This window comes from Saccharomyces mikatae (assembly GCF_947241705.1).
Source record: "Saccharomyces mikatae IFO 1815 strain IFO1815 genome assembly, chromosome: 14".
Taxonomy (NCBI): domain Eukaryota; kingdom Fungi; phylum Ascomycota; class Saccharomycetes; order Saccharomycetales; family Saccharomycetaceae; genus Saccharomyces; species Saccharomyces mikatae.
The window spans coordinates 121,266-143,103 of NC_079269.1; the positions used below are offsets into that span (position 1 = coordinate 121,266).

The window sequence follows — 21,838 nt, forward strand, 5'->3', positions numbered from 1 at the left end:
ATTCAAAAGATAATACCAATAAAACTTGATAGCCGCATGAAATGCTGAAGTCACCAAATAGTACATTTACACCTTAACGTGCTTTCCCTTTATATCCTTTCGGCTGCCGTCATCCCCACTACGCCGGTTATCGCTAAATTATTTTGTATCAAGCCTCCACGAAATAAGCACCGATTTTTTCTGTCTGTGTGCACTTACTGTTTATTTACTTAAGCCTATTTTGTTATAGCTTTTTTAAGTGGTAGTTTTCCATTATGAATTACTCCTGTATGAAATAGGCTCTTCTATCATGTCAACTTTGACGCGTTGATTGCGGAGTTACGCGTTTGAAATGAAAATGGAAGTGAAGATCATAAATTTTTCAAATAAGATACAGTTAGCAAGTCTTTAACGTATGTCTATACCATATAGGGTATAGGATTCAGTGTTTCTTTAGGGCAGTTATTCGCACACTATGTCTACTGTGTTGCAAAAAGGTGCTACGAATGCGACCGATTCCTCTTTGACGATACTTAGAGCAAGAATTGCTTTACTGGCAACAGCCATTGGTGGGCCAGATTATACTTCTCAGGTTGACCCGCCCCCTTATAAGCTAGGTGATGACTGTTTAGCGTGCTTGAAGGACTTGAAAAGATGGTTTAAATTGGTAGATGACAAGCAGAGAAGATGGGATGTGGCAATGGCAGTGGCTGAGTACCGCATCTTGACGGATGATTTGTTACCCATTCTGATAGACTGGGAAAATAAATGTTCCCTGGCGGCTAAGCTTGCTAAGAATAACCCAAATCACGAAGAATTTAGAAACAAGGCTTATTACGATAAAATTGCCCTGAATTGTCTGCAGTTATTAGTCCTTATGACCTGGCCCTTAATCATCACGGATCAGTCGTCGTCAAACCAAATATCTGTCTATAGTGAATTAAAGAAGCATCAATTGATCTACAAGAAGGCAATTCTAACTACGGAAAGTGGGAAAGTGCTAAGAGCTGCTATTCGATTGGCTCTGGACGTTATCAAGATCGAGCGATTATCAAGAACCCCTAGAGATAATATGGTTCTCAAATTGGTCTTGAATTTTTTCAGGAATGTCATTGCCATAGAGCCTGGCGAATTCACTATTAACACCAAGAGAAGTATGCCTAGAAAAGGTATCACATCCATCGACACTTTGCCACCAAATGTTTCTATGGATGACGTCTCCTTAAACACGGTAACTTCTTCATTTCATAAAAACAAGGTATTTGGCTTACTCTTAACTCTTTCTAGTTCGCTATCGAAAGAATTCGATCAGGACTTTATCAACATCCCACTTTTGGAAGTTATGTTCTATCTTACTAAAGACGTTAATCAAGTATTGTTGTTTCCCCAACAGTCTGACTCTAGAGCACGCTCAAGCCTCGTGAAAAGTAATATAAGTGACTTTACCAATAATGTCACAAGTGCAGGGTTTGAGCTATCTAAATTACTACAAAAGGAACATCAAATGAGAAAAAATGTCATCAAACATACATCGGCAAGACACTCACGATTTGGCGGTCTCTTATCTATACAAACTGCTGACAAAACTAGACTAACTGTTTCTGGAAGCCAAGCTCTTGTGGATGAAAAAATTGCATTTCAGAAACTGGATGACAGTAAAAAATGGAATAAAAGAATAGCTCAAAAGCATGAATCTGTGGTAACTGAAGGCTTGCCAAACAGTTTGTTAAATTCACAAACTGGCAAATCTATTTTTTTCACCGAATCTAATGGTAAGTATTATAAAGAATTCATCAACAATTTTATTGATTCAGGCTTTAACATCCTATTACATAGTGTGACGAACTATTTCACAACGGAACAGGATAGAATGGTTACTTTGGAGCAAGTGGAATATTTGCTTTTTTTTGCATGGTTTATCAAGTATCAGTTATTTAGATCCAAGATGGACAATTCTCCAGGCCTAAGTCAGGTCTCCGAAGCCTTAAGGGAGGTATCTTTCATTCTCATGTCTTCTCTTTTAAGAAATGCATATGACCTGAAAAACTGGGTAGTGACACATGCAGGTATGATTGCATTTAACGAACTCTTGAACCTCGTTTTTCACACAAAATCTGTTCAGGAGGAAGATTCCGTTGATGTAGAATTCATTGTGAGTAGACTTTTCAGTGACGAAAGAATACAATTATTATCAAACCTGCCGAAAATTGGTTCAAAGCATTCGCTTCAGTTCATGAAAAGTTGCATTGAGTTAACACACTCAGTATTGAAAGTATTAGAACAATATTCCAATAATAAAGCTTTAGTGGTTGAAGGAAAATCAAAACGGCAAAAGAGGCTCAATATTTCTGAGGATGATATTACTAAAATAATAGAAGAAGAAAACGTGGACAGAGACGAAGCGCTTGATATTCTAACCTCTAGTTTAAGAACTGTAGAAGTTAGCTTTCAGAAAGTACAGAGCAATTATATGACGGAACCTGTAATAGAAACCTATATTAATTTCCTTCAAAGATTCCGTGAACTTGAAGACGACTCCATTAAAAAAGTCTTTTCTTTTTTTCACAGAGTATTCGTACAAGCGAAAGAACAAGCATTGTTATTTAGGTTTGATTTGATAATATTATTGAGAGATATGCTTTCTCCCGACGGATTGAATAGAATGTCTCGCTCAAGAAAATATGTAAGCCAATTTTCAGATTACTTTCTTTCCAGATTGAAGAAAAGGTTGAAGAAGTCACCTGCTTGGTTTGTTGGATTACTTTTTCCACCTTTACACAACAGTGAAGTTGGATTTTACCAAAGGTACGGTGAACGCAATGTCATCAATACCGAGACAATCTATGCTTCCCCCATATCACAATTCAAACCCATTCCTGATGAAGAGGCCTTGCCACCCTCCATTTTATTGGATATGAAGTATGGGATTTTAGTCTCCACATTACTTGATGATGGAAAGGTTGAGCTTTTGGATCAATTACTCAAACACATAACTCACACATTGGATATTTTCAAATCGTGGTTAAGTGTAAATGTAAATGCTAATAGAGAAACAATGAACACACCAAACGAGTATCTTGTATTGACAGGTACGCTTGATAATGACCCTATTTTTAGAGACAGAGATTATAGGGCGTTGTTATCATTAATAGGGTATTCCATCCCTCATAAGATCGATGAACCATGCTTTCTGGCAGGGACTATTGAGATCTCCGATTTAACTGTCGCGTATGAACTAGTAAAGAAATATATGTCAACACCATTTGAAACGCCAAACGGGCTGCCCTCCTCTTCTTATCTTCAAAGACCTCGTTTGGTAAAAGAAAATACCCCTTATGAGCAGGATGAATGGAAAGGAAATGATGATTACGACTATAATGATCCCTACATTGTTGCGGATGATCAATTTGTCTCAGAAAGCGATGCAGCCTACTTCAAGGACTTGGATAATAATTCTTTAGATCAAGTTAAAGAAACCAAACTCAGCAAAGGAATTGCGAGGTCAAAGAAGAGAGATAAGAAAAAAGGGAAGAAAAGGGCAACTAGGACTAAATTGCCAACATATGGTAATGAAGACGACCAAAGACCGCATTCCGTTAGAGAACGCCATAGTGTATTCAGTAAAGAATTTATTAGTGATTCGGAGGATGATGAGGATTTGATGAACCCTATTTTTTTTGAAAATGAAACGTACATGAGATGGTTACTAGATAAATATAATGGCCAACTGACCGAAGATAGATATATTCAATTTGCTAAATTTGCTTCAGAAAGAATGACTAATCGAGGTGTTGTGAAAGGAGATTATACAAGTTTGTTTGATGGTGTAATACCAAGCATTGATAGTATAAGAGCCGCAGAAAGCGGTTCTTTTGCGCCAGACAAAAGCCTTATTTCCTTGGCAAGTCATGTAGCATCCGAAATGTTGGCTCTTGATGTACATAATAATTCCGAACTTTCAGATGAAGATGTTAACTCAGAATCTGAAGATAATGAAGGCTCGCCTTTGTTATCAGATTCACTGATCAAGGTCCGAAATGACGAGCAAAACACAAAAGAATTTAAAAAACGTGCTCTAGAGAGAAACATAGTCGATGGGAGCGACGAAGATGAGGAAGCCATTCGGATTTCCGCCAAAAAACCTAAAATATATATGAATCAAGATGAGAGTGATGATGAATGAATCTAATTGTTTAGTGATTGATGCCTCTAAATATCTAAAAATAAAATATCTTTTCTTTGTGTACTTGGGTGTTTTTGTTTAATGGCTACCTTCCAAATAGAAAGAAAGTCTAACCTTAAATACGCGATTCTTTTAATCATGCTTCTCGTTTTTCTTTACTTTGAACACTCCGAGTGAGTTTAAATGTCCATTCGGATACATAAAATTAAATATTACATAATTTACTGCTGTTCTTGGGCATCATCAAAGTTATCATCATTGCTTGAAGACGCATGCAACCCGCTGCTTGGGCTATTTTCCCTTATTTGTTCTTTGTGTTTATTACTTATCGTCAAGTTTTGCTCTTTTGTGCTTTGGAGGTTATCTATCGCAAAATTCTTGTCTGCAGTAGATGCCTTCTCCGAGGATTCAATTTGTTTTACAATATCATCAAAAGCTTCAGGTTCCTTTTGATTAATTGCGCTTTCTTCCATAAACTGCTCTTCTAAATGATCTAAATCTTGGAGTAACTTTTCTTTTTGCAACCTGTGTCGAGCGGCTTTCCTCTTTGGTATATTCTTTCTTTTTTCGTCATCACTATTGCTATTTTCTTCATTGTTCTTAATCGACTTGATACTACTTTTATCATCTTTTGTTATTGTATCATCACCTTCATCTTCATGCAGATTTTCTGGTGGAGTAGAATCTCCGTGAATAGTAATGGAAGCCGCTGGGGAAGATTCCTCCGCTGAAGACTCCTCTGTTAAGGAACCATTAGTGGAAGACCCGTCTAAAGAAGATTCATCTGTCGCAGAGTCGTCCGTCGAAGATTCACCCGTCGAAGATTCACCCGTCGAGGATTCACCCGTCGAAGATTCACCCGTCGAGGATTCACCCGTCGAAGATTCACCTGTAGTTCCACTTTCAATTTCTTCACTTTCAAAGTCAAAAGTATCGCTCTTTGGGCCTTCGCCTGGGCTAGATGAAGACGAGCATTTTCCCGTACTCTTCTTCCAAAGTGCTTTGTCTTGCAAACGGACTGATATAGAATCATCTCGATTCTCATCACTATCTTCATCACCAACAAACGGTCCAATTTTTGAGGAAATAGAATCATCCACCGCCCATATACCTATATGACTCCAATGAAGTATACAACGCAACTTACATAGCTGTAGCCATGCTCTTTGAATATTAGTAGTAGGCTGTCCTGGCTTTGCATTTGCTTCGGAGGAAAAGACTTCCATTTTTTGCTTACTTTTCGATGAAGAGTTAATACCAAGGCCTGCCATAAAACTCAACCGTTTCGCTTTTTTATCTTGAGAGGAGACTCTACCGTCCGTCTTGGTACGCTTCGTGACTTCAGAGAATTTTCCCAAATCCCCCTTAGTAATACTTTGCGCTTCCAGTTTTTCTAAATGCCATGCACCTACCTTCAGTGATCTTAAAAAGGCAAATATTTCACAAGTTTGCCTTAACTTTAGCAAACACCAATGACATAATGGATAGGTATTTGTTACCTGTTCTGTGCCATCGTCTGCCTTGTGCAAAGTTTTCAATATATACATCCTTGCATGTTCAATAATGTCATCTCTGGATTCTCCACAGAAGGAACATGCTGCATGCACGGCGACTGGAGGCGAATCTAAGGGAAACTTGAACATTCTTGGCATATTTGGGGTAGCCTGCTTTACAGGGCTACTTGAATTATACCCAATTTGGTAGGTTGCATTAACGCCGCTTAGAGGTTCCATAACCACCAAACCATCTATAATCAAAGAAAGTAACGTTTTCTTAACCAACCACCCGATGCCTGATGCATTATCAATCTTTAGTATAGGTTGGATTTCATCATTGACTAATCTACGAATCAATTTTGACTCTGATGAAGTTGCTTTTATGTTGTCACAATTAGGCAATGCAGCGACAAATTTTAGAAATTCATTGTAAAGGCTTACATCATAACGAATAGATGAAATACTTGGCGAGTATACGATCCCACTATACATATCTTGGGAAGCAGATGAATTTAAAGTTGGCACTTTATTCAAAGAAGTGCTAGAAGAAGTTGCTGAGTCGTTTAAGATTGTGGAGTATCTGTTCGAGCTATTAGTGACCACACTTTCATTATCCAAACTATGCATCACTTTCTTCAAGTTTTTGAGCTGTAGACTCAAGGTATCTAATAATGTATCCTTTTCACGTAGTTGTTCTGTGAGCCTTTTGTTTAGAATTTCGATAGCATATTTCTCCTTTCTGGCGTCAGAAACCATATTGTTAGCTTCATCAAAAAGTGAAGCAGTCAAATCTTCAACTTCTTTATTCAATTTGTCATTTTCATCTTCAGCTTTAGTTCGAAGCTCATTTTCTTTGACTACATCCTCACGAAGTTTATTTACTTCGTCATCTTTTTCTAATACTGTTCTTTTCAAAGCTTCATAATCTGTTTTCAACCGGTTGTAGTTTACAATCGCTTCTTTTTGACTGGATATTGTCTTTAAAGATTTATTAAGCTGTTCTTCTAAATGTGACTGTTTATCTACGCTCTCGATCAATTGTGTAGACAAGGATGTAACCTGTAGTGATATTCTTTTAGCTTCCTCAGAAGCATCCATCATGAAGTACTTATTTAATAACCTTTGTATGAAACAGCCTAATAAACCAAAGGCCAAATTCCAGGACCTTTTGATTGAGATTAATGTTAGTACAGCTACAAATAACAAAGGGAGTGTCTACACGAATCACTCTGTGTGTCAATATTCAAGGTAAACGAGTCATGTTTTAAAGGTGCTTCAACGAACGCGAAAAATGGTTCCGGGTAGTTATGTAGGAAAAGGTACATGTAATTAATACACAATCATTTTATGAGGGCAATAATGAGAAATACCTCATGAAGATGAACGAAAAATGTATCATAAGTGATCTATAAACATAATTTCATTTATATACGTATAGTATGCATACATATATATATCATTATCCGTGATTAAATTGTTCGTGATTATTTTTTATAGTGGCATTTGTTTTGTAATTTTTCTGACTTTTATGAGTTTAATTGTTTTCAATCTTACTTGAAACTTAGCTTGTTACCAGCGCTGCCTTCACCGATGGTCCTTTCTTTACGAGCCCTCAGTTTTTCTAGATGCTCATCGAGTATGGAATTTTGCTTTACTGGGGTATCAGAGCCTCTCAATTCTTTTAGTAACATTTTAGCTCTGTCACTGATTTCCTCTTGATCTTCCAGTGTAGATGCCTTAGATGGTGATGGTAAATCTTCAGGGATATTTAAAGTGCCTCTTGTAGTAAGTGGAGTTGGTGATTCAGCGTGGATTACTGCATCGGCGTCAGGATCCAAGGCTTCTGGAGAATAGAGAATAGACCCTTCTTCATTATCCAAGTCATTGAGTAGTTGTTGGGAATTGTCTTTATCAGAGAGATATCTCTTTCTAACCAAAGCTCTTTTCCTAGCGGAGGAGGGGTCACTTTTACCAGGACCTGCATTTTTCAACTGTTCTAATAGTTTATCCATAACGGCTCGCCTATCTTCCGCCTCGTCTTCTTCATTTCCTTCTGATGAAGATGAGTTGCTGTTCTCTTTTTGCTTTTCCCTCTCTTGTGCCCTTTTCTGCTGTTCCTCCACTATTTTTTTATGTTTTTCATAAATTCTTTCTTCTTCTTCAGCAGCCAAGTTCTGAGATTGAGCTTTCTTATACTCGTTTATAAAATCCGCAAATTTCTTAAAGAATGAAATTTTTGCAAACTTATCACCAGAATCTTCACCATATGTGTGCATTAAACTTTCAAATTCCATGATAGTCAGCTTGACTTCATCTTCTAATAGGTCCCCTTTCTTTCTCGCTTCAGGTAATACAGGCAGAGTTTTTATTAAAATTTTATCCAACGGGTGAAACTTTGAAGAATCACTCAAATTACCAATTTCAACTGAACGCTCTACGTTTACAATCGATTGACTAAAGTCCCTACAGTCATTAACTAACTGCTCAATGGAAACCTTGACAACATCCAACACGGGTTCTAATTCCTTTAAAAAGTCATTGAAGCTTGGATAATTTAATCTGATAATTTTTTCAACATAGTTTAAAAAAGTCATACTATTATTAGTATCCTTAATAAACGTTAATCTTTGTAAAGTAGAAAGTTTGAAACCTTGTGCCTGCTTGGAAGTATCGTTCATAAAGTTACCAACAGCTAAAATAACATTAAAAACGTTGCGTAGATTATCCGACTCTTGGAGCGCACCAACAGCCTTGTCAACTTTTCTTAACTTTGTCAGTAATTCATTGTACTCTTTTTCATATGAAGTAACCACTATGAGAGCTCTCATACGTGAACCCCAATATGATTCCAGATTAACCATCAACTGCAAATATATTTGGTCTGCTCTTTGTAAATCGTTCGGATCTTTTTCCGGAGGTTTCGCATCTTTAAGATTCTTAACACCTTCCCAATCCGTAGAATATGGGGCGTAGTTCCTGGCTAAGTTAACAGATACTTCGATAATTTCAGGTTTTGACAAAAACTCCACTACACTTGGTGTTTGCAGAAAGTCTCTGTCACAGTTTAATATTTTCTTCACCAAATCGGTAACTGAAAGTGATGAATACATATGCAAGTTGATACCGAACTGTTGAGAAATATCCCTAGATAAAAAGGTGATTTTTTTTAGATCTTCCTTACGCTTAGTTGCTAAAGATTTAATTTCTCTAGCGGCGAATGCCTTTTCTAAATCAGCAAGAACACCCTTCTCGTATAAGTCGTCCGCAAACTTTTCAGCCTTACCTGTTCCCCAGATAGAATTATCAGTGGAATCCAATTTTTCCCAATGCAACTGCTTTAGTTTTTTGTGAGGACGAGGATACTTTTCGAATAACGAAGGCGATTGAGGAAGTAACGGTGAAGTTACGGCAGATTTGACCTGCGATGCCGGCATCATTGGTGGAGCGGGCGGAATAGCACCTGCAGCTGATGAACGTAAAACAGATGGTAGTGGTGGTGGTGGAGGTGTTCCCCCCATGTTTTTGCCAAACAATGCCATGGGCGGAGGAGGCGGTGGAGGAGGTGGAGCAGCACCGTTTCCAGTATCTTGCTTGACAGAATCATCTTTTGATTCCTCCTCTTTCTCTAATGAATTACCGAACAATTCTACAGGAACGGGAGGAGGAGGAGGAGGAGGAGGCGGTGGAGGAAGCGTGGAAGATACGGTTGTAATACTTTTAGCATTAGCTACATTATCTGATCCACATACAGCACTGAGATTTGTTGTGATAGTCTCTTCATCATTTTTCACAATTTCCTCTTCTTTAGTGTCCAGACGTCCTTCTTCTCTACTTTCTACATGTCCTCGGAAACTTTCCTTGACTTTATCTATGACGGGAACTGCATTTCTCGGAGCGTTTTTTGATGAAGATTCTTTGCTCCTGACTTCATCCTCATCTTGTTCATATGATTCAACTTTATTTACCTTCTGAGTTAACTCTTCCAAATATGGGGCAGAAGACGCCGTGGACTTCCTGAGTTTGTTCATGAAAGTCTTTTCTACTTTACTGGGCATATGCCCGATTACTGAAACATAGTCACTGTCTCTCAAACCAACTGATACCGTATTGTTTTGACCAGTGCCATATTTTTGAGATAATGCATCGAGAAAAGATCCAGAACCTGATTCTACAGATAGCTCTGAGTTTTCACTCCTAACTTCTTGAGCTGGAAATGCATCTTGGTATACGTCCTCTCCTTCAGCACTAGAGCTAGAAGAGGACAAACTGCTTACTCCACCATCATCTTGTTTAGTCTGTGCTTGTAAATCTAACAACTGATCTGTTATTCTATTGATTTCATCCAACTTATTCTGGTATGTCCTGGGATCAAGACTTGAATAATTCGCACCATCTTCTTTTCTCTCATTTGCGGAGTTTTTCTTTGGACTTTCCATGATCTCCTCAACATTAAAGTCAATACCGAATCCCTTGTATTTTGTTTCTAGTTCTTTCAGTCTCTTCAAAGCCAAGGATTTCTTTTCGTTAAATAGCTCGTTTACACGTTCTTCGACGTTAAATTTAGAAATATCGTTACTTTCCATTTGGATTTCGGCTAAAGCTCGTCTTAGGTCATTTAGTTTGTTCATGTCTACCTCTTGAGGTCTGCTTATAAGCTTTTTGTCTTTATGTTTGATCTTCTTCAATTTTGGCTTCTTGATCTGTATTGGAGGTTCGAGATGATCCTTTTCAAATTCAGCAAAATTTGTCATTTCTAATTGTCTAGCTTCGTTCTCGATATTTTCCATTTGCATTCTTAACATTTTCAGTCTCTTATTAGGCTGAAGTGTCATACCAAACTTCTTCGAGTCATCTTTATAGTCTTTCTTTGCTCTTGATAATCCGTCCTGTAACACCTTTTGAATATTTGCTTTTTCTGAAGAGTTTAAACTTGAGTTTTTACCTCTAATACCTTCATTTATACTGGAGTTTTCCTCCGGCCTTGAATTCAGTATAGTTAGCATTTTTCTTAATTCGACTTCCTGTTGGTGCTTTTCCAAAAGATGCTTCTTTTTCAACTCTTCTAACTCAGCCTCCAGTTGCTGCATAACTCTTTGATTCTTAGCCAAAATACGATCTCTCCCATGTAACTCATCTTCTAACTGTCCAACGAGCCCGTGCTCTGCCTTGCTTAACTTTTCACTTAGCGAATCTCTCTCCGCCTGAATTTCCTCGAGTTTTTTTGTTAAAGCTCTACTTTCTAGTATAGCTCGACGTGCTACTTCATCAGTTTGCATAGCATCATAAAGCCGCTGGATGGCCATATTCATATTAGATTCTTCATCAGAAGTTGAAGCAATACTGACACTAGTTACCAAAGAATCCATCACCTTTAATTGTTTGGTTAGTTTAGAAGGGTTTTGATTTTCTTCAATTAATTTTGAACTAGAAAGAAAAAGGTGTTGAACTAAAGAAACCAAAAGTTTTTCATTCTCGGTACCTTTACATATATCCCAAAGATTTTTTAACAATGATAGTGGATCTTGTAAATCTACATTGAATGCTTTATTGTTTGCTTCTAATCTAACGTTAAAGTCATCAAGCTTATTATTATCATATAACTCGATTTGATCCATTACTTTATCGTAGTCCAGCAATTTTATTTTGTTCATAATTCGTAAAACACCGCAATTTTCCAGTTTTGTCCTTAATAGCATTCTCTGATTTATGTTGTCTGAACAAGAGCATAAATGGTTGATAAAAACCATTGTCCATTGACAGTATTCTAAAATGGCATTCTCACCTCCACCATTTTTGAATTCATCAGATGCGCCTACTAAGGAACCCATTTTACCCCTTCCGTCCAAAGTTTGTTCAACGGCAAATAACCAAGCTTGAATGATTTTCAAGTGACTTTCAAGAGTCAAATGTGAAAAATATTGTGGCATTTTTTTAAAATTTTGAATCATATGGAGATTTTGCCCTATTCTAAACTTCTTATCTAATGCGGTAAGAACCGCTTCAAATCTGCTTTTATTTTTTTTTTCTAACATGCAAACAAAAATTTCTGTAGCCATTTTCCTTGTAGCCAACCTAGTGGAGAATAGACCTTCTGCAACAGTATCAGTCATTAGTCTATGCGTACTAAACTCATACAAACCTTGTGAAAGCATTGACAAAACTCTGAAACATTTGAAAAAAGAATTCTCCTTCTCTAATAATTCTTTTGTTAAGCTGTCTCGTGGCGCAGTCTTATATATTGAGTTCATAAGCACGTTAGCCATAGCAATATGGCCTTGATGGTCTATAAAAGCATCCACCCAATCTAGTTGTTCTGTTCTTAAGGTAACCCATAGATCTTTCATTTCGTCGGTGGTAAGTTTATCTGCCAGGATTCGTTGCACATAATGTATCGGCGGTCTGTTCGTTCTATCCCCTGGAAGAGTGGATGCGCTTGTATTATTTTCAGAACCGCCTCGATAAATATTGTTTAGAGATGGTTGCTTTTTCAAACTCCCGCCCATTAATTTCTTGCTCTTTGAAGTCGACGTACCTACTGATGAAAGAGTAGTGGAATGATTTAAGCTGTTGCTGTATACAGTGGACGTTGGGGAAGAGGCGCTTGTCATCAGAACAGATTTAGGAGATGAAAGAGATGAATTAGCCGTGAGTATGGGGTGATGATCCGACGCTATCGATGTTCTAGAGGCAGTGGAAGAAGAGGTTGTGTTTGCTCGCAACTTTTTCAGCTCATTCTGTAGATCTTGCTTTACAATCAGCCATTTCTTCTCGGTGCTGTAACTCATCAGTGCCTCTTGCTTGTCCCCCGATAAAGATTGAAAGATATTTCTTTTGTACATAATATCTTCAAACAAAACTTCTACCTCGTACGGATCAGAGGGCATTTCCAGATGAATTTTGCCATCAGGTGTGGTGAACTTACTTAGGTTAGTCAGCGATCCTTGGGAGAGAAGACTGGATACAGAATGACTTTGTCCGGTATGTTGTCTTGTTAGCTTATTAGACGCCTGTGAAGAATTCCTCTTGGAATACGAGTATTTCGATTGCATTGAATGTGACCTTGCATGCTGTGAGGACACGGGCACATCAGCACTTATTTTACCATTCATATACTGGGACAGATTTTGAGTGTTTAAAGTCGATTTCTTGTTCAACGGCCTTGCTTCGGTAGATATAGACCTAGAAGGTCCATTCAGTTTCCTAAAAGATGATGAAGATGCTGGTGAAGTAGCCGCTTCGTGCTCCACAGGAGAATGCTGTTGTTGTGGAGATACATTGGTTGGAGAGCCTGTGTTGTTATTCGCTGCATTTGAGTTGGCCAAGCGCTTCAAATTTTGGAAGAGACCAGAATTCGAATTCGAATGACTTTCCTTTGAATTCGAATGTTTTGAGCCTGAATTCTTCAACATTTGTTTACTTCCTTCTCTTTATCCCTCTCTTTTAGGTTGAGAAGGTTCGGGAATTCTCTCTAGTGGCGTAAACCTAAACGCTGAGCTGACTAGGTTTTAGTTAATATGTTTTCTGTTCAGCACAGAAGATGGAGGAGAAGGTAAGAAAAATATAAGAAAAGGTCCAACTGTATGAGACGTATAAAAACCACGAAGGATGAAGAAAAAAAGCCACTACCCACTTTATGATTAATACGGAAAACAATAAACACACCGCTGTCAGCGTTCTCTTATGTGCAGGAAGGGTCCGTGCTATTGTTCTTAAAAGGGATTCTTGTTTCCCACACATCTAATTTTTCTTTCTTTGTCTTTTCCACATCAAAAACTTCCACCAAATGGATGTCGGGTAATCAATGGAAATTGCGGGCGATGACTTTCGGCGGCTAAGAATTAAACAAGAAGGGAATATCTATAGATGGTCACTGAAAAAGGATATAGCATATAGGTAAACACAAATGTACGTATTTATTCAGTTAATCTAAGGTTATGAAAGAATATCCCACACATGCTGCCACCTTGTTTTACATTCTGGCTCTATCCAGACCTGCTCCTCTATGTCCCGGCGGTCAGAATCTATATCGACATCCTGCAGCTTCCATACAAAGCGACACTTAAACCAAACCTGGAATAGCAACCAGATAGCTATAAACAGGAATACGGATATATATGCGGCAATGAAGTCAATGGGTTGAAAAGTAGGTGCGAATGCGGTAAACCCCTGAATCAGAACGATCAGTGCGATGAAAAAGGATGCATAATATGCCAAGAAAGGCATCATGCGAGCTCTGTAAGGTAAGTCGTCCCTTGATATACCACGCTTCTTTATCGCCTGCATAAAGCGGATATGTGAAAGTGAAATCAAAAGCCAGGCAAAAAAGCCTGCCACACCGGTGATGTTTAGTAACCAATTAAAAACCTTACCGCTGCCTGCAGATGTCTCTAAGAAAGCCAAAAACCCGAATGCAGATGTTGAAAGTACAGCGAAGTATGGTACACCGCCCTTGGTTACGTTGGACAAAAACCTTGGTGCCAGACTGTTTTTAGATAGACTGTACAGTACCCTTGAGCCAATATACACGTTAGAGTTACCTGCAGAGAGAATAGTGATCAGTACGACCGCATTAAATATATCTGGAAGGACTTTGGTTCCTGAGTTCTCAATGCTTATCATAAAGGGGGACGAAGAGACAAATGTGCCCTCACTATCCAATTTCGGATCGTTATACGGAACCAAAAGGCCGATGAAAAACAGAGAAAGGATATAAAAGACTAAGATCCTTACCACAACTTTTTTGATTGCCCTGGGGACGGCTCTTCGTGGGTTAGCGGCTTCACCGGCGGTGATTCCAACCAGTTCAGTGCCTTGATACGTGAATGCAGCATTGATCAAGGACGAAACCCAACCGAGGAAACGGCCTTCATTCTTGTTTTTAGAGATGATGCCTGGTCCCCAGGCACCTGGATTTCTCCAGTATCTGAAACCGATGGGCCCGCCAGATTGTCCCGCACCACAAACTATACAGAATGAAAAAAAGATGAAGCCAAGCAACGCTATTACCTTTATGGATGCTATGCAAAACTCAAATTCTCCATAATATTTCACGGGAAACATGTTCATCAGAGTTAACAAGCACCAGAAAATCACGATCCAAGCTACTAAGGGTACGGCATCTGTCCAATACTGAATGATCTGCCCCAGAACGGATAGTTCTAATGCGAAGGTAAAACACCACGACAGCCAGTACATGTAGCCGTTTGTGGCGCCCAGTGCAGGCGACAAAAATCTCTGCGCAAAGACAGAAAACGAAGATGTTACTGGGATAAATGTAGCCATTTCACCTAACGACTGAGTCACAGAGTAAATCACCGTCCCCATAAATAAATAGGATATCAGGGCGCCAACAGGCCCCGCATGTGCCAGTGGCGGGCCAATACCTATTATGAGACCTGTGCCTATAGTACCACCGAGGGCAATCATTCCTATATGCCGTTGCTTTAGCTTCCGCTTAACCTCCCCGCCCTTTCGTGGCGATGTCTCCGTTTCCTTAGCACTATCGTTATTAATGCTGCTCTTGCCGGCAACAGCCTCTTCAGTATCCTGTCCATCATACCTAGCACATATCAATTCTTCCTCTTTTATTGTAGAGATAGAATTGATTTCGTACTGACTCACTTTGGACATTCTCATGTCCACACTTTCATTCATGACAATTATCACAATATTTTGATTTTGCCGCTGATATGTGCCTTTAATTCTGCGCAAGACAACAAGAAAACCAAAAAATTAATAATAAACAAAAACATATGCGATATACATCGGAGTAAAGTTATTATCTACTTTCACTCCAGTGCCGCTGACTGTGTTGCCATCGAAGAAAATCTTTATCTGGAATGGAGTTACCTGCAGGAATGATGTGGTTACAAAAAGGGACCAAATTCACACAGTAACGTATTGTTCGCTATAAGCATTTTTATGTCAGATCCTCAACGCCGCGACCCCAAAAACGTTGCAGATATTTTGAGTCGCACATCGATAGCTACTACATTATTTCCTTCAAGGAATACGCACGGGTACGAAAACTGTCCGAATATGACCAAAAAAAATAAAATAAGAACTGTGGGAAACGAAGTATCACTGTATACGAAACAAAATCATTTTCCACTGTTGCAATTCCTTCGCCACAACGTATACTTTAACCAAGCATTTAGAACGTACATAGGTGTGCAACAACATCAAAATATGCTAAAGTTGTAGCAGGTGCTGTTAGTTCATACCACTTTTCAACGGTACCCGAAACCCAGTGGGGTAAAAGGAAATCGCACCGTGTGCCAGAAATGTTCGCAGCAAGCGGGAGAACCCAGTGACTAATTGCCCTTCCCGCAGGAAAAAGAAACTTGCGCCCGTGTGCAATTTCTCGCAAAGCTGAAAAAAAAATGCAAAAAGTGCCCGAAATCCCTGGGAAAGTTTGCAAATGATTAATGATCAATATTGAGCACATTTGTCAGGTTGTTATTTAATAAGGACACGGAAGAGAACTGAAAAAAAGCAACCTACCTGTTTTTATTAACACAAAAGGAAAAAAAAGGCATCGCCTGCAACAATTACACAATATACCGTATGGGCAGGTTTAGCAATATAATAACATCCAATAAATGGGATGAGAAACATGACAACTTTGAGGACCAGAGCATACGGGAGTTACCGGAGAACCAGATAGAACATGAGATGGAGGTGATAGATATAAATAACAAGTCGACACTATACTCTATTGACGAGAAACAGTACAATTTAAAGAAAAAACATGGTTTACAAGACGACGCAATCGCCGATGTAAACTCAACAACCAACTCCTTGACTAGGACGCAAATTGTTTCTCACGAAGCAGGTGCTGACGAGGAGGACGAGGAAGAAGCTCACTATGAAGACAAACATGTCAAGAGAGCCTTGAAGCAAAGACATATAGGTATGATTGCATTAGGTGGTACTATTGGTACTGGTCTTTTCGTTGGTATTTCCACGCCCTTGAGTAATGCGGGCCCTGTGGGGTCCTTAATCGCGTATATATTTATGGGTACAGTGATCTACTTCATCACTCAATCACTTGGTGAAATGGCCACGTTCATCCCCGTAACGTCATCTATCACTGTCTTCTCGAAAAGGTTCTTATCACCTGCATTTGGTGTTTCCAATGGTTATATGTACTGGTTCAACTGGGCTATCACTTATGCCGTGGAAGTCTCTGTTATTGGCCAAGTCATTCAATATTGGACGGATAAAGTCCCTTTGGCGGCTTGGATCGCGATATTTTGGGTTCTTATTACTTTAATGAATTTCTTTCCCGTGAAAGTTTACGGTGAATTTGAGTTCTGGGTGGCATCGGTTAAGGTTTTAGCCATTGTGGGTTATTTGATATACGCCTTGGTTATTGTTTGTGGTGGGTCTCACCAAGGACCCATCGGTTTTAGATACTGGAGGAACCCAGGTGCCTGGGGACCGGGCATCATCTCTAAAAACAAGAGTGAAGGCCGTTTCCTCGGTTGGGTTTCGTCCTTGATCAATGCTGCATTCACGTATCAGGGCACTGAACTGGTTGGTATCACCGCCGGTGAAGCCGCTAATCCAAGGAAGACAGTCCCAAGAGCTATCAACAAAGTTGTCTTTAGGATCGTGATCTTTTACATCATGTCCTTGTTCTTTATTGGCTTGCTAGTTCCATACAATGAGCCCCGTTTATCTCCTAGTTCCGCTGTCATTGCATCATCGCCTTTTGTCATTTCTATTCAAAATGCCGGTACTTATGCTCTTCCAGACATTTTCAACGCTGTGGTCTTGATTACTGTTATATCTGCTGCCAATTCTAACGTGTACGTTGGTTCTCGTGTCCTGTACTCTCTCGCTCAAAGCGGCAACGCACCAAAGCAATTTGGATACGTCACTAAGCAGGGTGTTCCATACATGGGCGTCCTCTCAACAGCTGCATTGGGTCTTTTAGCCTTTTTGGTCGTCAACAACAATGCCAATACCGCATTCAACTGGCTAATTAGCATTTCCACTTTGGCAGGGCTATGTGCATGGTTGTTCATTTCTTTGGCCCACATCAGGTTCATGCAAGCATTGAAGCAACGTGGTATTTCTCGTGATGATTTGCCCTTCAAGGCTAAACTAATGCCTTATGGGGCCTACTATGCTTCTTTTTTTGTCACCATCATCATATTCATTCAAGGGTTTCAAGCATTCTGTCCGTTCAGTGTTTCCGAGTTTTTTACATCTTATATTTCCTTGATACTTTTGGCCGTTGTATTCATTAGTTGTCAATTGTACTACAAATGTAGATTTATTTGGAAACTAGAAGATATTGACATCGATTCTGACAGAAGAGAAATCGAAGCCATTATCTGGGAAGATGATGAGCCAAAGAATTTATGGGAGAAGTTTTGGGCAGCTGTTGCATAGAACCTTTACTGGAAATTGAGATTGAAAAAGGAAAGGAAAGGCGTTCATTACTTCAATTAATTTGTGGAGGGTTCTTGAAAAGGCACCTACACTATATATATAATATCGACATTTACTATTCACTATTCATAACATGTTACATCGTAACGCGGTCAATATCACTTTCGTTGCATCGGCATTCTGTTTATAATATAATCTTTACATACTATTTGCAAGTTAAATTAAGAAACATTATTATTCATGTCATTATTCACGACACGTTCAACTGTTGTTATTTTCGTGTTTTTGCATGAGAACAAAAGAACCCTGCCAAAAATATCATTAGAATGAAGATCCAGAAGAATGGAATTTTATATTCAAGACCCTTCAATATTTTAAACGTACCTACCTTCTATATTAAGAAGATTTCTGAGCTTTACTGAACTCTATTAAGAAGATTTCTGGACTTTGCTGGACTATCTTGATTCGCTTATCACTTTCTCTCATTGTAGGCGGATTGTTGATCAAACTCTGTTTTCATCATTATGCATAAAGCATCCAGTTCAAATAAGAGCTTTGATGATACCATTGAACTAAAGAAGAATGAACAGTTATTGAAACTGATTAATTCCAGTGAATTCACGCTACATAATTGCGTAGAGTTGCTATGTAAACACTCTAAAAATATTGGTATTCATTACTATTTGTGTCAGAAGTTGGCTACATTTCCTCACGGTGAACTACAGTTTTATATACCCCAATTAGTACAGGTTTTGATAACTATGGAAACAGAATCAATGGCTTTAGAAGATTTGCTATTGAGGTTGAGAGCGGAGAACCCTCATTTTGCACTGCTGACATTCTGGCAATTGCAAGCGTTGCTAACGGATTTATCTACAGACCCCGCTTCCTATGGTTTTCAAGTTGCTAGAAGAGTGCTAAACAATTTGCAAACAAACCTTTTTAATACAAGCTCAAATGACAACAAAAATGTTAGAATAAATGAGAACGTTGCACCAGCTTTAGTACTTTCCTCCATGATGATGTCAGCAATAGCATTACCACAGTTAAGTAAAGCCACGAAGCCATTGGTAGAATCTCAAGGTAGAAGACAAAAAGCCTTTGTTTTTAAATTAGCCAGAAGCGCGATGAAGGATTTCACCAAAAATATGACCTTAAAGAATACCCTGTTAAACAAAAAAAGCTCCAAATCGAAAAGAGTCAGCTCAAGCAGCAGCTTAACTCAAACTTCTCCGATAGATTTAATAGATCCAATAAAAACCAAAGAAGATGCAACATTTAGAAAATCGAGACATAACGAGGTGAAATTGGATTTCGACATCGTAGACGATGTAGGTAACCAAGTGTTCGAGGAGAGAATTTCATCCTCAATCAAACTACCAAAACGTAAACCCAAACATTTGGATAACTCTTATGTCCACAGGACATATGATGGCAAAAATATCAATAGAGATGAACCTCTAACAAGAACTGCAAAAGGAGTAGATTGTGTTTATATTTCTTCGAAGGGATATAATGATGAGAATACAGATATTGTTAACAATGATGATGAAACGGGTGGAGAAACAGAGGAGGATACAGACGCTTTAAACTCCGATCAGTTCACCAGTTCTATGCCAGATCTGCATAATATTCAACCAAGACTTTCTTCTGCATCGTTCGCTTCTTTAGAGGGGACACCTAAACTGAATAGGACGAACTCTCAACCGCTTTCGCGCCAAGCAATTAAAAACAGTAAAAAGGCAAGCTCCTCATTGAGTAAAAAGATTGATCTATCTCAACTGTCGACTACATCTAAAATTAAAATGTTGAAGGCAAATTATTTCCGTTGCGAGACACAATTTGCCATTGCATTAGAAACTGTATCTCAGAGGTTAGCTCGAGTACCGACGGAAGCCAGATTAAGTGCCTTACGTGCTGAGCTATTTTTATTAAATAGAGACTTGCCGGCGGAAGTAGACATCCCCACTTTATTGCCTGCAAATAAGAAAGGAAAGTTGCATAAGTTGGTAACCATTACAGCTAATGAGGCGCAGGTTTTGAATTCTGCTGAAAAAGTTCCATATTTGCTCTTGATAGAATATTTAAGAGATGAATTTGATTTTGATCCAACAAGTGAATCAAATGAAAAGCTATTAAAGAAGATCAATAGTAATGAAGGTGGCCTAATATTTGATTTAAATTACATGAATAGAAAGGATAACAATGAAAATAAGAACGAGAGTGCTCCACCTAGCATTAACGCTCCAACTACAGCATATGATAACAAAACACCAGACAATGGAATTTCCCGCAATGAGGACCTTTCCAACACTTCAAGAGTTGATTCGGCCTCTCTATCCCGTTTTAGAACTGAGGTTAATAAAGAGGAAGATTTAGGCGATATGTCAATGGTAAAAGTCAAGAACAGAACAGATGATGAAGCGTATAGAAATTCTTTAGTATTACAGAGTGCTGCCAACGTTCCAATTTTGTCTGCTGGTAGTCAAGACAGAAGTCCAGAGTTGAACTTTGGTTCGAACTTAGATGAAGTACTCATTGAAAATGGAATTAATAACAAAAAAATTCATAATCAAACAGACGCTTTAGCAGACCAAATGAGAGTTTCAGCAGTTATGTTAGCGCAACTGGATAAATCGCCACAGCAGCTGTCTGAAAGTACAAAACAGATTCGTGCCCAAATCATTTCATCAATGAAGGAGGTGCAGGATAAATTTGGTTATCACGATTTGGAGGCCCTCCATGGAATGGCAGGTGAAAGAAAATTAGAAAACGATTTAATGACAGGTGGTATTGATACATCATATCTGGGTGAAGATTGGGCTACAAAGAAAGAAAGGATACGTAAAACATCAGAGTATGGCCATTTAGAAAACTGGGATTTATGTTCTGTGATTGCCAAGACCGGTGATGATTTGAGACAGGAAGCTTTTGCATATCAAATGATTCAGGCGATGGCCAATATATGGGTCAAAGAAAAAGTGGGAGTTTGGGTAAAGAGAATGAAGATTTTAATTACAAGTGCAAACACGGGACTTGTGGAAACTATCACAAATGCTATGTCTGTTCATAGTATTAAAAAGGCTTTAACAAAAAAGATGATCGAAGATGCAGAGCTGGATGATAAAGGTAGTATTGCATCTTTGAACGACCATTTCCTTAGAGCTTTTGGTAATCCCAATGGGTTCAAATATAAAAGAGCCCAGGATAATTTTGCTTGCTCGCTAGCCGCATATTCTGTGATTTGCTATCTCCTACAAGTTAAAGACAGGCACAACGGTAACATCATGATTGATAATGAAGGTCATGTGAGTCACATCGATTTTGGATTCATGCTATCAAATTCACCAGGCTCCGTGGGCTTTGAAGCTGCTCCATTTAAACTAACTTACGAATATATCGAACTGTTAGGCGGAGTAGAAGGGGAAGCCTTTAAGAAGTTTGTTGAGCTTACAAAAAGTTCTTTCAAGGCTTTGAGAAAGTATGCTGATCAAATTATATCAATGTGTGAGATCATGCAAAAGGACAACATGCAGCCTTGTTTTGATGCTGGCGAACAAACCAGTGTACAACTACGACAAAGGTTCCAATTAGAATTGTCAGAAAAAGAAGTCGACGACTTTGTAGAGAACTTCTTGGTAGGAAAATCCTTGGGTAGTATTTATACTAGAATATACGACCAATTCCAACTTATCACGCAAGGTATTTATAGTTGAGAAATAGACTAAAGCGGGATGAATATATTTATGTATCTTTAAATCGTGCCAAGAATATTAAA

At 38.7% G+C, this 21,838-nt stretch overlaps 6 protein-coding genes across 6 annotated transcripts; 3 read left to right on the forward strand and 3 right to left on the reverse strand.

Annotated features, from left to right (window-relative positions):
• Positions 1 to 454: 454 nt before the first annotated feature.
• TOF1 (Tof1p) lies at positions 455 to 4,162 on the forward strand (the record flags this gene model as incomplete). The annotated part of the gene is made up of 1 exon (XM_056225123.1): positions 455 to 4,162. The coding sequence occupies one exon, from the start codon at positions 455 to 457 to the stop codon at positions 4,160 to 4,162; it is 3,708 nt and encodes a 1,235-aa protein (XP_056078973.1).
• Positions 4,163 to 4,383: 221 nt separating this feature from the next.
• On the reverse strand, positions 4,384 to 6,756 carry SEC2 (guanine nucleotide exchange factor SEC2; the record flags this gene model as incomplete). Its single annotated transcript, XM_056225124.1, has 1 exon — positions 4,384 to 6,756. One exon carries the CDS (start codon positions 6,754 to 6,756, stop codon positions 4,384 to 4,386), a length of 2,373 nt encoding a protein of 790 aa, XP_056078974.1.
• A 452-nt stretch (positions 6,757 to 7,208) lies between these two features.
• Positions 7,209 to 13,067, reverse strand: BNI1 (formin BNI1; the record flags this gene model as incomplete). The annotated part of the gene is made up of 1 exon (XM_056225125.1): positions 7,209 to 13,067. The coding sequence occupies one exon, from the start codon at positions 13,065 to 13,067 to the stop codon at positions 7,209 to 7,211; it is 5,859 nt and encodes a 1,952-aa protein (XP_056078975.1).
• Positions 13,068 to 13,590: 523 nt separating this feature from the next.
• On the reverse strand, positions 13,591 to 15,312 carry ALP1 (arginine permease ALP1; the record flags this gene model as incomplete). The annotated part of the gene is made up of 1 exon (XM_056225126.1): positions 13,591 to 15,312. One exon carries the CDS (start codon positions 15,310 to 15,312, stop codon positions 13,591 to 13,593), a length of 1,722 nt encoding a protein of 573 aa, XP_056078976.1.
• Positions 15,313 to 16,224: 912 nt separating this feature from the next.
• Positions 16,225 to 18,060, forward strand: LYP1 (lysine permease; the record flags this gene model as incomplete). Its single annotated transcript, XM_056225127.1, has 1 exon — positions 16,225 to 18,060. One exon carries the CDS (start codon positions 16,225 to 16,227, stop codon positions 18,058 to 18,060), a length of 1,836 nt encoding a protein of 611 aa, XP_056078977.1.
• A 524-nt stretch (positions 18,061 to 18,584) lies between these two features.
• Positions 18,585 to 21,776, forward strand: PIK1 (1-phosphatidylinositol 4-kinase; the record flags this gene model as incomplete). Its single annotated transcript, XM_056225128.1, has 1 exon — positions 18,585 to 21,776. One exon carries the CDS (start codon positions 18,585 to 18,587, stop codon positions 21,774 to 21,776), a length of 3,192 nt encoding a protein of 1,063 aa, XP_056078978.1.
• Between the last annotated feature and the right edge of the window lie 62 nt (positions 21,777 to 21,838).